The 15688-nt window shown below is 42.5% G+C and overlaps 1 protein-coding gene across 1 annotated transcript; it reads right to left on the bottom strand.

Annotated features, from left to right (window-relative positions):
* Positions 1-471: 471 nt before the first annotated feature.
* LOC118394520 (AP-2 complex subunit mu-A) lies at positions 472-12219 on the bottom strand. Its single transcript, XM_035787760.2, has 12 exons — positions 12018-12219; positions 11037-11158; positions 4407-4672; positions 4225-4307; positions 4067-4072; positions 3806-3941; positions 3369-3513; positions 2325-2450; positions 2002-2137; positions 1694-1791; positions 1460-1571; positions 472-1342 (listed from the first exon to the last, which is right to left on the bottom strand). Exons 2-12 carry the CDS (start codon positions 11108-11110, stop codon positions 1208-1210), a joined length of 1317 nt encoding a protein of 438 aa, XP_035643653.1. The 5' UTR covers positions 11111-11158; positions 12018-12219; the 3' UTR covers positions 472-1207.
* Between the last annotated feature and the right edge of the window lie 3469 nt (positions 12220-15688).

The raw sequence follows: 15688 nt of genomic DNA, 5'->3' as shown, positions 1-15688 counted from the left end.
GTCACTTTGTTCAGTGCCGGCTTTGCATTAGTTTTGTTCAATCACTTCTCACCCGGTACAAACTTGGGCCAGCTTAATCAAATTCCCCATTGGCTGCGTTCCAGTATGACTACACTGCAGATTTTACAACACCTAGGTGTCGGTCATATTAGAAACCACATATAGCAATTTAATGACATGGCACACAAGCATTGGTTGGATGCAAAGACTAGAATGTAGTCTGCCTGGAACACAACCTATCCTTTACTAGCACGTGTTCATGTAAATTGCAATAAGGCACAAGGGTTTGTGGTATATTGGCCATATATACCACAACGTGCCTTATTGCTATTATAAACTGTTTACCAATGTAATTAGAGCAGTAAATAGTTTAACATCCGTGGTATACGGTCTGATATACTTCAGCTGTCAGACAATCAGCATTCAGGGCTCAAACCACCCAGTTTAGAAAAAGACAATGACAGGCAGAGCTGGTTACATGATGGGATTTTACTGGACAGTCACCAGGTTTTACAAACAAGGCAATGTGACCACCGGGGGGGTGGGGCGACCTCATCACGGGCTCTGAAAAGGCAGGTCAGCACCAAGCCACTAGTGCTCAGGTTGTATTCCACCCAAAGAAACAAACTACCATTTACAAACAGCCAATTATCAATAAGCTCACTAGATGCATGTCACAGGTAAGAGAGGATGTTGGACTCAAAAGACCATTTAGAAAAAGGGTGGATAACAAATGGACGCTTCAAAGACCTGGACAGTAACACTCAACCCGGACCTTCCACCACATTATGGACCCTTCAACCCCACCAGTTCACGTTATTTGTATTCTTTCTATACAGGGGCAGATTGTTTGCAAGTTGAAGGTAGACTCATCGAAATGTTGCCATGAGCAGCACTGGCTATTGAAATGAGCAAGATGCAACACTTAGCAGAGAAGTTGAGCTTCAACGCTCTTAGTTGCTGCAGAAAATGACCCACTATGCTGTTTACTTTCTACATCATATCGTTGAGTCTACCTTTAACCATAGTAAGAGATGCCATACTATGGTTCACATTTTGCATATACAGTATCTATGTTATGCCAGTTTTTTTACATTCATCCCTAACATTGCGGAATAAAGGGAAGAGAGATGGAGGGAAGAGAGAGGGACATAAGAAAATATGTAAAGTGTGGAGGGAGAATGCTAGGTATGCCTCAGCTCGCGCTCTAACATCGAGTCTCGTAGATGCCGCTTCGGCCAATGTAGCGCACCCATTTGACAACATCATGATCACTGTAATTCAGCTTGGACTCAAACACCTTCAAGTAACGCACCTTCAGCCCGGAGGGGGCAAATGGAACCTGAGGGGTACAAAGACATCCAGGTTACAAGTTCTACACAACTGCATATTAATACTGTATGCTAAAATGCTAAATTTGTCATTACTGCTGAGAGGGTGAGTGTGACTGCAACCTTACCTCAAAGTTCATGGAGATGGGAGGACGGGCCCACTTCTTCTTATCGTTGGTGGGCAGCAGCTCGATTTCAGCACTGATCTGAGATTCCTTCATCCCAGCCATGCGCTTGATCCTACATGCAGGAAACACACAACATCAGAAAGAGACATTCACAATCAAGGAAGGAGATACAAAATAAGAGTGTGATCTTTGGTACTGTGATGGGGAGAAACAGAGGGTTGAAATAACACTAACTTCCATACGATGGCGTTCTCGCTGGCCTTGTACTTGGCCTTGCCTTTCATGCAGATCACCTGGACACCGCTTGTGTTGAGCGGCGTGGGAATGCGCACCTGAAGCAACAGAAAACAAGTCATAACATGATAAACAAATTCTCATACAGCAGTCTAAACCTGAACTTTATAGAATAACAATAGGTGAAATTCACAGACCAAGAAAATACAAGGTTTAGGAGACAAAACATAATATAAATTCAAAAGAAGAACAGGTTTACCCCAAGCTTACTAACCACAATGTAAAAAGACAAAAGGCTGAATAGCTACCTCAATTTTCTGGGCCAGTAGCGAGGGTTTGAAGTTGGACTTGATGACCACTTTGACCTCCAGTTTGGTGCGGCCCACCTCCCTGACCAGCGGAATGACTCGGAAAGGTAGGATGATGTCTTTAGTGGTACGGTACCTGGTAAAACCACACCAAACTCATGTCAAAGCAGACACACGCAGGGGGCAACAGTACAAAGACGTCCAAAGATGGAGGGGCACAATCATTGGGCACATATAAATGCACACAGAAAGCGGGATGACTTACAAAACATGTGCGTTTACAGGGTAATATAGGTTTGAAGTTTAGCCTGTGACATACTTACCTCATGAGCTCATACTCTCCATCCGGGGGGATGAAGCTGATGCTGCGCTCCGAGTCAAACTTACTGAGACGCACACACTGGTTGAACGTACAGTCGTCGATGGCTATGGACTGCTTACCACTGGTACTACAGGAGCAGAGGGAGAAGGGTTGACTGTCTATACACCATACACACCTGTTTATACAGACATTAAAAACTAAAACACACAAACCAGCCATTTAAAAAACACACTACTCTACATTCCCCACTTCCTAACACATCACCACCACCACCCAAACACACAACACATAAAGACACACAAAAAGGGATACCACAGCAACCCAGTGGATGCTAATCTCCATCCCTGTCAAAGACTGGGTCAGGGTTAAGGGTCAAGCAGGTGGGTAATAAAGCTAACACTCACTGATGACTAAGAAATACACAACCATTGGGAAGTCCACTAAAGATTTGAGGAGGCTAGTTAGATTCTCATCAATTAGCAGTCACACTATTCGATTAATACAGTAAATGTTGGGAGCTTCCTCAAATGCTTAGTAAAGCAGTCACCATTAATGACACCATAGACAAGACAGCAGGGAGGTATGGGAGTAAGGCCAGATATCAATACAGTACCTTCCTCCTCCCCCTAAATCACTGAGGTACAGAACAAGAGAGGGAAAGAAAGATGTATCGAATGGAAAAAATGGTAAGTCTCAACACAAGCTCTATATAGAGGTCTTAGTCCAGGGACTGACAGTTGGTCTGATAAAGATCGCATTCCTATTTCCTACACAGAAGAATAAGTCAGAATCAACACCAAGTTTAAAATCAATTGAGAAATACATTATCTGATTCTGCAGCACAAGTCTCTTGTATTAAACTCTAGCCCTTTAATGACAAGCTCTGCCCAGAGTTGGGGTCAAATGCTTTTCAATTCAGAACAGGAACTAAAATGAAATTCCAATTCTCCTCATGAAATTTGCAATTGGAATTTCAGTTTACTTCCCAAATTGAAAAGGAATAAACCCCAACCCTGGGTCCATCCCAAAAAAACCTCTTACTCACCTCTTTCCCACCTCATCAGTGACACCGCCTTTACCCGCCTTATCAATGACAATTTTGTCATTCATGCCAAATTTGCACTCCGGCATTCCACTGAGATAGCTCTTCATTACCACACGGCCGGACACGTGGGCACTCAGGACCTGACCTGGAGGAGATAAAAGTGAAAGGTTCAATCATTAGGGCCTTTTCTCAATCGCATACTCCTTGTGTCCTCTCTCCTCAAAAACCATTGGAAGAGAAGCTCAGAGGGGAGGGACCTCTGGCTCTCTCATTCCATGGGTTTTGAGGAGGCGGCGAGGAGAGAGGACGCGAGCACTATGTCATTGTGATTCTCCCATTGAAACATTACTCCTATACTTCCCCTAGTTATTTTTGCTCTTAGCATATTCAACACCTGTTTAGGTCGTTTACGTTCAAGTGTTATGACCAACATTCACCTTGAGGCGACATAAGCAGGTTGACACTCTCCAGCACATCTAAGAAGAGCTCATTGCGTCGATACTTGATGCCTTCGCGACGCCAACCAATCTGCCCAGTCACCTGACTAGTGATCTGAGACTGCTCTTCCTTTGTCTGTAAAAAGAGAGGGAGATCAACATGATATGAAGTGGGAAAAAACAGCGTATAGTTGAAACCAGGCCCAATGTACCAAATAGAACTGAAATCAACAGCCCAAACCAAATGAGGCTCATCATTACCTGATGCTGCATCCGGCAGTGTCCACAACCCCAGAGAAAGAAGAAACAATAGGAGAAACCTTTAGAAAACAGTTGGAAAACAGACGGCACACAAGTTCTGCTACAGAGCCCATTGCAGAGGTCATCAGCAATGACAAGGGGATACTTCTCATCCTCACCTGGCCCTTGATGCCCTGCTGGGTGATGAAGGTCTTTAGTGCTCCAGTCTCAGAGTTCTGGGGATACCCAAAGTCCAGGATCTCTGCACACAAAACAAAGAAACCAAACCATGAATAAATGATGAAGGGTAAGAGAGAGTAAAGAAGATACGAATGGCATGACTGTACGAAGTGACAGTTACCGTCGAGCAGCTCGTAGATCAGCACAAAGTTGTTCTTGATGTTCTCTTCGCTGACCTTGCCAAAGTAGGCGGCCATGACGTCGCACATCTTGTAGAGGAACTCGAACACCATGGCGGCGTTGACATTCTGCTTGGTGACCGCCGCCAGCCAGATGTTGGAGCGCTTGACATGGAAGAAGCTGGTACGTGCAATGTTGGTCACAGGAGAGCGCACCTGCTGCCGGGCATGGATCACATTCACACGGAATGCGTCCACCGCGTTGCGCCTGAAAAAAAGGAGGTAGAGAGAGCAAGATACGGATTACTTTCATGTCAGGAGTAATGAGCAAATGTGGAAGAGGATGTTCCTCCATCTGCAATTGATTACAACAAAAGCAAACTCATATCACGCTCTTGGTTAATACGCATATACATAAGTAGTCTAAAGTAATGTGTATAAATTACCAGTCTCTAAGCTTTCAGAGGGATAGTCACACACTAGTCACCTACACTACCTTCCATACATTCCCTTTTCAGACCTACTTGACATCCAAGATGTATAAATCACTACAGTTCTTACTACAGATGAGGCAGCATGTCCAGACAAGACTGTCGATTCTCAATCAGTGATGTGCAATATTCTGGAATAGATCCTTAGGTGACGGGTCTACAACTTCTGTGAGCTTGACAGTAGTGAAAATTATATTGACCACAAAGCTACTGCCTAGTAGTTAATCATACCTCTATTTGGAACCAGAGCCGATCCAGGGAAATAGTTCCCAGAAATATGGATCTCTGGAACCAATTTCAGATTACGGACTCCGCAGAGTCAGGACTGCACTAGTTAAGACAGATGGAGGTAAAGATGGAAGGTGCACTGGTACTATACTTGCTCATTTAACAGAGTCTGTCCTGCTGTTTTTTCAGAAGGTAATGTCCATTAAGCAGGGGAGACATATATACACACACAAAAGTATGTGGACACCCCTTCTTTAGTGTATTTGGCTGTTTCAGCCACACCTGTTGCTAATAGGTGTATAAAAATCAGTGAGGCATTAGTTGGTTGCAATAATTAACTTTGTTTTCTTTGGTCACTGATATGTCAGGTGAAAGTGTCATCAGGTAGTTGCTGTAGGTCAGAGGTCATGCATTGGGAGTCAGGAATTGGTTACCATGGGTCAGGGGACATGCTCGATAGGCTGGTGCATTGCTTACCTATTCCTACAGTGGCAAAGACGGCGATATGGAGGAAAATGGCAAACGGATAAAGAGATGAGGGATGATGTAAAGGAGAGAGAGACAAAATGCACACAAATACATTTTTGTGCATAGAGCGAGTAACATTGTGTTGAAATACCATCCATGGTAGAGGAACACTGTAGTCGGCAACCAAATGCAGTTTCAATGTGTTAAATGAACTACTTTTACCACCAATAGTGGTTGAATTTAAAACTTGTCTTAAAATCTTAAGCAGCTTGAACGTGTTGAGTCTCCTCTGGAAAATCTTGGCAGTTGAATGTATTGATTCTGCATCAAGCCGAGCTGTAGTGGTGTGGTTAGATAGTTGGTTGAGCATTTGCTACTCCAGAGAGGTTGCAATGTCTGAGACCTGATACAATAGTGATTATCCACAAGATGATAGTCGGGTATTAGCACAGTTATTTTCTTTGGTGGGTGCGAAAATCAGTGGACCCATCTGTTGAACTCTTCCTGTTGGATGAGTTGTTTTGTTTATCAAAGAGTCAATTTAGAGTATGTTTTTCTAAATTTTCAACTGACAACCAAGGTTACGATAAAACATTCCCAACGCAATATTTATATAACTTCCACAAGATATTTGTAATGCTGGTCCAATATCTCAGTAGTAAAAACATTGTACTCAATTTCAAAAAAGACAATTACGCCCATGTTAAAAAAAGGCTTACAAGGCTCGACTGTACTTCTAATAACCGGTTTACACTAATTCCTCTACATGTAAAAACTGCCTTCCACCTCACTTTCCTAACCACTAGATAAAGAGGAAGGACATGAAACTAATGAAAGCAGCTATGATCTTGCAAATTAGAGGTTAGGTTTGACAAAGAGCTAGAATGATTGATACACAGTGCATTGAGGTGATGCCTGTAAAAAAAATGTACACACTCCATGTACACACCATTTGGAGGAACAGAACAAACACTTGTTTTAAGACCAAAGTTAACATAAGTAATTACAATTATATATTTATTTATTAGGCTGACCCCATTTAGTTGACTGGTCGATTTTTTGGTCAATAGTCTGTTGGTCGACAGATTTCTGTAGTCGAGCAGTAGCAAAAAAATGTTTCCTTCTAAATATCATGGTGTAAAATTCACCTCTGATTGGCGTCTGAGTACCAATCCATTGTGGAGGCCATGGGGATGGCACAGTACATTAGTCTAAGGAAATTGTATATAGTTATATTACATAAGAACAATGGTGCAACAATAATACAAATAATATTTTATAACAAATGCTCTTTCTCCCGCGTTGGATAGCGGTTGCTCTCCGTGGTTCTGAAACACATCAATGCGCTGTTGAATTGGCATCTTTTCCTAGACCATGTTGCTATGTGCATAATAGCAAAGTTAACCAGTATATTGGTGTTGAGAACAGTGCAGTGGAGGCAGCAGCAGAATGAGGAGATCAGAAAACAGGCTTATTGACTAAGAAAAGTGAGGAAACCCCAACTAATGTCTATAATCAATAGCCTAACTGTTAAATGTGCCTGGCATTACAAATCATCCATGTATATCTACAGAAATAAGCAAGATCCTGCTTCTGTTGCCTGTTTGTGTGTTTAATAGCCTACTGAATCCGTGAGCACGAAGCCTCACACAACGACATGTCAAGTAAACAATTACACAAATGTAGTGGTTTTTAATCTTTGCTATAAAAGCGTTACTTATTTTCATTAGAACAGCTTCTGGTATTATTTATCATATATTTAGTGTTGTTTACATTGTTCCAAATAGTCAGAATAATTACATTACTATAAATATCATTTAAGTATGCTCCTTTTTCTTGATCTCCTTATTGTTAATATTATGATCATTATAATAATAGGTAACGTCATTATCATTAGTAGGCTTAGCATAGTAGTCTTGTATTACCACGGTCAAGCTGTAGGCATAAGAGTACATTCTGTTTTGTCTTAATACCGTAACTTACTTAGGCCTATATTTCAATACTTATAGGCTACTGTATCAATAAATCGTCACACAGCATACGAGTCATTCGTGATTTGAAATGCAATCAAGCATTTTAGTTATTTTTAAAAAAATTGCTTAAACAATATATAAACCGTTCCATTTCGGAAATTGCATTCACGAATGAACGAACGTTCAGAGTTTGTTGTAAGCTATTTATTGACGTGATTATGATATGCTATAGGTCAGGCCCTATTGGTCACGTGCACACGATGCATACATGTATTTTGTAGAGAGACAGGCTTGAGGGAATAGGGAATGTTTTTCCAAAAAAACATGAGGGATTTCAGTAACAGAACTTATCAATCAGAAATAGCTGTAATTAAGTTTGCAGCTTAAGCAACACAGACCGCGCGGTAAGTTTGAGCCCGGCACAAAAAAAAAAAAAAGATGGATCTCTCACATTTACATAAGTATTTCTGACCCTTACTCAGTACTTTGTTGAAGCACTTTTGGCAGCGATTACAGCTTAGTCTTCTCAGGTATGACGCTACAAGCTTGGCACACCTGTATTTTGGGAGTTTCTCCCATTCTTCTCTGCAGACCCTCTCAAGCCCTGTCAGGTTGGATGGGGAGCGTCTCTGCACAGCTATTTTCAGGTTTCTCCAGAGATGTTCGATCGGGTTCAAGTCCAGGCTCTGGTTGGGCAGCTCAAGGACATTCGGAGAAAGATCCTCAGCCTGGGGCGAAGGTTCAAAGCGCGTTGGAGCAGGTTTTCATCAAGGATCTCTGTACTTTGCTCTTTTTATCTTTCCCCTCGGTTTGGACTATTCTCCCAGTCCCCACAGCATGATGCTGCCACCACCATGCTTCACCATAGGGATGGTGCCAGGTTTCCTCCAGACATGACACTTGGCATTCAGGCCAAAAAGTTCAATCTTGATTTCATCAGACCAGATAGACCATGAGAAACAAGATTGAGTCCTTAGATGCCTTTTGGCAAACTCCAAGCAGACTGTCATGTGCCTTTTACTGAGGAGTGGCTTCCGTCTGGCCACTCTACCATAAAGGCCTGATTGGTGGAGTGCTGCAGAGATGGGAGAACCTTCCAGAAGGACATCATCTCCACAGAGGAACTCTGGAGCTGTGTCAAAGTGACCATGGGGCTCTTGGTCATCTCCCTGACCAAGGCCCTTCTCTCCCGATTGTTCCAGTAGGCCAGCTCTAGGAGTATTGGTGGTTCCAAACTTCTTCCATTTAAGAATTATGAAGACCACTGTTCTTGGGGACCTTCAATGCTGCAGAAATGTTTTGGTACCCTTCCCCAGATCTGTGCCTCGACAATACTGTCTCGGAGCTCCACGGACAATTCCTTTGACCTCACGGCTTGGTTTTTGCTGACATGCACTGTCAACTGTGGGAACTTATAGAGAGGTGTGTGCCTTTCCAAATCATGTCCAATCAATTTAATTTACCACAGGTGGTCTCCAATCAAGTTGTAGAAACATCTGAAGGATGATCAACGAAAACAGGATTCACTTGAGCTCAATTTTGAGTCCCATAGGAAAGGGTCTGAATACTCATGTAAATAGATTTTTTATTTTAATTACATTTGGAGAAAAAATCTAAACCTGTTTTTGCTTTGTCATTATGGGGTATTGTGTATAGATGAGGGGAAAAGCAATTTGATCAATTCTAGAATAATGCTATAACGTGACAAAATGAGAAAACCGTGAAGGGGACTGAATACGTTGAATACACTATAACGTAAACTCGTACATCGCCTTGGTCTGTACAATTGCCCTTATTTTAGCGCCCCAAAAACATAATACTTCCAGATCAACTGTAATGTCAATACCATTGTAAAGCACAATTGCTCCCCTTTCCAACAGAATCAATTACATGACCTAAACGCTGCCCATTTCCGCATAATTCAAGCAGGCAATGACCCGTCGGGTCTTTTTAAAAATGGCGTGTGGGGAAGCGAAACTAATGCCTGCTCGCCTCCCTACCACTGAGGAAGTACAGTTCCCGCTCAGCCCAGTCAAAACTGTTCGCTGCTCTGGCCCCCCAATGGTGGAACAAACTCCCTCACGACGCCAGCGGAGTCAATCACCACCTTCCGGAGACACCTGAAACCCCACCTCTTCAAGGAATACCTAGGATAGGGTAAGTAATCCTTCTCACCCCCCCCCTAAAAAGATTTAGATGCACTATTGTAAAGTGGCTGTTCCACTGGATGTCATAAGGTGTATGCACCAATTTGTAAGTCGCTCTGGATAAGAGCGTCTGCTAAATGACTTAAATGTAAATGTAAATGTAATGCGTGACAGTGAGAAGGACAGTTGTGGGAAAATTGCTTTTTTCCCCACTCGATCGGTCCAACGTATCACCTCTAAAATGTAAATAAAACACTAAAGATTTTATATAATGTGTCATTACATACCTATTTGAAAGTTTGTGTCGAATGTTAATTGGGTTTTTAGGGCAGTGCTACAGTGATCTTCGAAGTAAACAGCGGCTTTGAGAATGATCGCATGCAATGACGACTAAAAAAGTGACGAGGTATCCCCCTTACCCCCTTACTGTCCATTTCTTGTTTTTAAATAATGAGAGAAGTGCTACACCTGGTGGAGAGAGATTTTAAGACAGAAATAGTTGCTTTATGTGTGCTGTACATTTCGACATGACACGTCAAGATGTAACGGAGGGTCAGTTTTAAATTTCTCCAATTCTATAGAGCCATTACCCTGTCGATCAACGCTTGAATAGAAACCTAGTTCAAACAAAGAAAACGAATGGGACTGTAGCGACTGACGTCAAAATTGGGGGATGTGAATGTTGCGGTTGCGCACATTAGTACGGAATGGGGTAAGTTTACATTACTTGACTAAAACACAGGATGTCTACATGGAAAAATACACTTTTTTAAAATTTCGACCAATCGGTGGGTCGAAAGAACAGACTCTTGGTCGACCAAAATTTTAGGGTGTTCTCCCTCTCATACAAATGCATCCTTCCCTGATCCCTCCCCTGAAGCAAACCTGATCAGACAGGGCTTGACAGGTGAAAGCTGTGTGATTACTTACACTGATCAGTTCACATTGAACCTCAGTGATCACTTCAAGGCAGAGCAGTCGGGAAGTGAGCTGGCAAGCTAGGGGTTGGGTCTATCAAATCCTAGATTCTATTGCCAGCCGTTATGCCCTTGAGCAAGACACCTAACCATCCCCCCAACAACTATTCCACGGGTCCCTGTGTGTCAGCCCACTTCTCCAACCTGCATGTGCGTCTTTCAGAGGGGTTGGGATAAAGTAGAAGTCAAATTCCTGTTGGACCTTGTGTACAATTTTTAAAAAAGTGATCTTATTCGTCTCCCTAACTTACCTCAGGCCAACCAGGTGGACACCATTTCTTATCTCCTTCTCCCCTCATAACAGAACCCACTTCTATAATCCCCAGAACCAATTACCACCTTACTTACCCTATGTCATCGCGGTAGACACGAGAGATAAGGACCTCCCCTTTGTGGTTGTAGATAAACAGTCCTCCAATCATCGTGGCTGCTCCTTAGTCCAAACTGGCCATGGTGAAAACAACACCCACCTAACGAAGAGTGAATGGGTGATGACATTTCACCAAGTCAAATTCCTGTTACATGCAGTAGTAGCTTAGATATGATAATGAGGGCCATTTTAGTTAGTCTTAATGTTTTGCAAAATTCCCTATGAATAACCTATGAATAGTATGGGAGTGGTTTCAAGTTCATATGGAGGGTTGCTGGTATTGGATTGAAGAATACAGAATGTCTTTATTATGCCCATTGCGGTGGGGGACAGAACGTATTAACGTTAATCATTTGCTGTAGTTTATAATATAATGAGGCGTACGAATAATATGCATTAAATGAAAGACATTCCTGGAATTCTAGCTGTGACCAGGTACGGTAACAGAAGGCGAGACAGTTTCCCGTGCCAACACATGCTTTTACTTAGCTGGACACACATATAGCTGGATTAGCAAGATAATTTCCCTTCCACGAAAGGAGGATGTTGTTTGACTTCGCGGACACGGTGTGCATGGCATGAAGCCACTAACGTTAAGCGGTTTACTCGCTGTTTTATTGCCCCACCAAGATGTCGGCCTGACCGGAAAAGATAGCTCGCCATCTCGACAATTTCATAAATTGTTTATATTCTCCCTTCACTTTAACGCACAACTGAAAACGTATACTCCACCATGTCTTGCTAGCTACACATACAACTTTAGTGGATAGTTGACCTTCGGTTTGGGATAAACAGGATGGAGAGTTAGCAAGACAGATACTATAGTTATCTAGCTGCCAGCCAGCCTAAAATGAACGTTAGCTAGCGCCTTTCTGGTATAAACGCCGGTAGCTAGCTAGACTGTGTTTACTGTTGAATATGTTAAGACTAGTTTGTCTTCGATATAACTACAATCTTACCTCAGTCTTCTCACACACCACGTCCCTTTTTACTCCGATATATTTCAGGGTTCGTTAGCAAAAGTTCTACAACACACACTCACTAATTACGCTCCTACTGCTTTCCTCTCCTCTTTAGAAGTCAGTTGACCAGCGTCGTCTTCTTCTTCTTGGTGAGTACACCGCCACCAACTGTACTGGAGTGTGAGGCCAGTCACGACCCAGTTACATTAAACTAACTTCATGAGTCCTCTAAGAAATAGAGCCCTGAGGGCCACGCCCCTTTCCTCCCACGCCCCTTTCCTACCTGGTTAAATAAAGGTTAAATAAAAAAAATAAAAAAATATTAAAAAACCTGTCAAAGCCTCTCGAACCAGTGATGCCAATTTAGCAATGTTGTTGTTAGATTTAGCAACTTTTCAGACTACCCTGGCAACTTTTTTTTCAAACAGTACCTAGCAACAAATTTAGCTACTTTAGCCCCTGAACAGGCAGTTAACCCACTGTTCCTAGGCCGTCATTGAAAATAAGAATTTGTTCTTAACTGACTTGCCTGGTTAAATAAAGATACAATTACATTCACCTTTTCATGTTTATTAAAGTACTTTTCATTCATGTCATATGGTTTGGTTTCAATACTTTAAAACCAAATGGTAGGTCCAGGTAGTCACACAAATAGATGGCTGTTGGTTAAATTGTGATTTTTATGAATTGAATGAATTTGGAGAGGCATTTTATTTTCTTTGAGCAAGGAGGCAAGGAGGTGGAGGCCCCAGCGCACCACTGAGCGGGATTTCCGACTGCTCAATTCTGCTCATGTACCAGCATCCCACTAGCTGACCATTGATACTCCTTCTTCTTCTTTGTTGGTATCATGGTGTTCCTACCTACAGTCAGGTAGTGTGTGGTCAATCGCGTTACATTTTGTGATATGAAAATAGAAAGTGGAATAAGGAAAAGAATTGCACCACCAACAAGCCAACACCTATACCACTATTTCATAAAATAACAATCCCTACCCCATTCCACTACTTTGACCCTAATTGATCCTACACCAAGCTGATGGCCTGGGAGGATGGGATTCTAAAAAATATACTGTAGATGGTCAGGACACATGTTGGTGAAATTTTGGAAAAATGTGTTTTAAACGTGCTTGGTTTAAATCACACGCTGCAATAAAAGACTGCTTCCGGGTGAGAAGATTCTTACTTTCAAATAAAATCAAACTTTATTTGTCACATGCGCCGAATACAACAAGTGTAGACTTTACTGTGAAATGCTTACTTACAAGCCCTTAAGAATCAGTGCAGTTAAAGAAGAAAATATTTACCAACTAGAATAAAATAAAAAGTAAGGATAAAAATAAAAAGTAAAAAGTAATAATAAAAAGTAACAACAAGAATAAGAATAATGAGGCTATATATAGGGGGCAATTGTTAAGGAGGAAACATAACCCTCCCTGCTTACTGTTACCAGAAGCCGCCGTTCGATCCATTTGGAAAATGGGATAGCTGTCTGGTTGAATAGCTGAGTAGACTGTATCATCCATAAGCCATGTTTCTGTAAAAACACACACAGCACTCCCTGATGTCCCTCCACGATTGAAGCCTCGCTCTGAGTTCAAAGTTTATTTTCCAGCAACTGGACATTAACCATCAGGATACCAGGAAGAGGTTGTGTATGCCGTCTTTTCAGCCTAACTTGGAGTCTGCCTTTCATTCCTCTTCATTGGTCATCTTGGTCAGCAGCAACAGGTAAACACACTGTGCAGGGAACAAAGGTACAAATGTAGTATTCCTGATCTGGAAGGCTGAGAGATAAGTGTGTAGCTTCCAATTCATGATCTAGAAAGGTTTGTCAGTCATAGAAAAGTATTGCCTGAACATGAGCAAGCAAAGTAAGAATTCATGCAAAAATAGCCATAAAAAAGATAAGCAGAGGAAGCTAGGAACGGAAAGAGAGGCGGAAAGCAAACTAGGAAAGAAAATGAGTACATGTATTTTAGGCCTCAATCCCTCCACCCATTCTGCCAGTCACATTCTGTTAAAGGTCCCCAGAGTACACACATCCCTGGGTCGTTCCTCTTTTCAGTTCGCTGCAACAAACACTCAAACTGGACAGTTTTATCTGTCTCTTCATTCAAAGACTCAATCATGGACACTCTTACTGACAGTTGTGGCTGCTTTATGTGATGTATTGTTATCTCTATGTTTTTGTCCTTTGTGCTGTTGTCTTTGCCCAATAATGTTTGTACCATGTTTTATGCTGCTACCATATTGTGTTGTCATGTGTTGCTGCCACGCTGTTGTCGTCTTAGGGCTCTCATCGTGGTGTTTTGTCCTATATTTTTATTTTAATCCCAGCCCCCGTCCCTGCAGAAGGTCTTTTGCCAGTTAATAAGAATTCATTCTTAACTGACTTGCCTAGTTAAAGGTTAAATAAAATAAAAATAAATGTGGTAGGGATTAACCACGACCAGTAGATGGGGTTAGTATTGGTTTTAGTCACAGCTACTTCAGTGTTGCAGCTGGATACCATTGGAAAAAGGCACGGTTGAACTGAACTGGGAACAGTCAAACCGCACCCTGAAGATAATCACATTGGTCATTTATTCTGTCTACTGGAAAAGGATAGCAAAATCAATATTGTTTCCAGGACATTCAATTGTATCCCTACATAATATAAGGATTCCACATTAGTTCCATATATGAATGTGTAAGATGGCACCGGAGAAGAAGGCAGCCGATAGTGCCCCCAGCCGATAGTATTTTTTTGTTTGTTTATTTGCCATTTCTATTGCACTTCACACTGCCCTTTCCCACCTGGACAAAAGGAACACCTATGTGAGAATGCTATTCATTGACTACAGCTCAGCGTGTAACACCATAGTGTCCTCAAAGCTCATCAATAAGCTAAGGACCCTGGGACTAAACACCTCCCTCTGCAACTAGATCCTGAACTTCCTGACTGGCTGCCCCCAGCTGGTAAGTGTAGGTAACAACACATCTGCCACGCTGATCCTCAACACATGGTCCCTCAGGGGTGCGTGCTCAGTCCCCTCCTGTACTTCCTGTTCACTCATGACTGCACGGCCAGGCATGACTCCAACACCATCATTAAGTTTGCAGATGGCACAACAGTGATAGGCCTGACCACCAACAACGATGAGACAGCCTATAGGGAGGTGGTCAAAGACCTGGCCGTGTGGTGCCAGGACAACAACCTCTCTCAATGTGATCAAGACAAAGGAGATGATTGTGGACTACGGGGAAAAGAGGACAGAGCACACCCCCATTCTCATCTACGGGGCTGCAGTGGAGCAGGTTGAGAGCTTCAAGTTCCTTGGTGTCCACATCACCAACAAACTACCATAGTCCAAACAAACTAAACCAGTCGTAAAGAGGGCACAACAAAACCTATTCCCCCTCAGGAGACTGAAAAGATTTGGCATGGGTCCTCAGATCCTCAAAAGGTTCTACAGCTGTACCATCGAGAGCATCCTGACTGGTTGCATCACTGCCTGGTAAGGCAACTGCTCGGCCTCCGACCGCAAGGCACTACAGAGGGTAGTGCGAACGGCCCAGTACATCACTGGAGCCTAGCTTCCTTCCATCCAGGACCTCTATACCAGGCGGTGTCAGAGGAGGCCCTAAAAATTGTCAAAGACCCAGACAGTTCTCTCTGCTACCGCA

Source organism: Oncorhynchus keta, chromosome 15 (assembly GCF_023373465.1).
Source record: "Oncorhynchus keta strain PuntledgeMale-10-30-2019 chromosome 15, Oket_V2, whole genome shotgun sequence".
NCBI classification, from domain to species: Eukaryota; Metazoa; Chordata; class Actinopteri; order Salmoniformes; family Salmonidae; genus Oncorhynchus; species Oncorhynchus keta.
Note: the sequence above shows the minus strand (reverse complement) of the source record. Positions and strands in the feature narration are given on the sequence as shown.

What these genes read in the sequence shown, in the direction of transcription:
- LOC118394520 (XM_035787760.2), bottom strand. Translation starts at nt 11,110, where the DNA reads ATGATTGGAGGACTGTTTATCTACAACCACAAAGGGGAGGTCCTTATC. An exon ending in GATCTACGAGCTGCTCGACG is followed by an intron (nt 4,308 to 4,406) that starts GTAACTGTCACT and finishes TTTTGTGTGCAG; the next exon opens with AGATCCTGGACTTTGGGTAT. An exon ending in GGAGAGTATGAGCTCATGAG is followed by an intron (nt 2,138 to 2,324) that starts GTAAGTATGTCA and finishes TGGTTTTACCAG; the next exon opens with GTACCGTACCACTAAAGACA.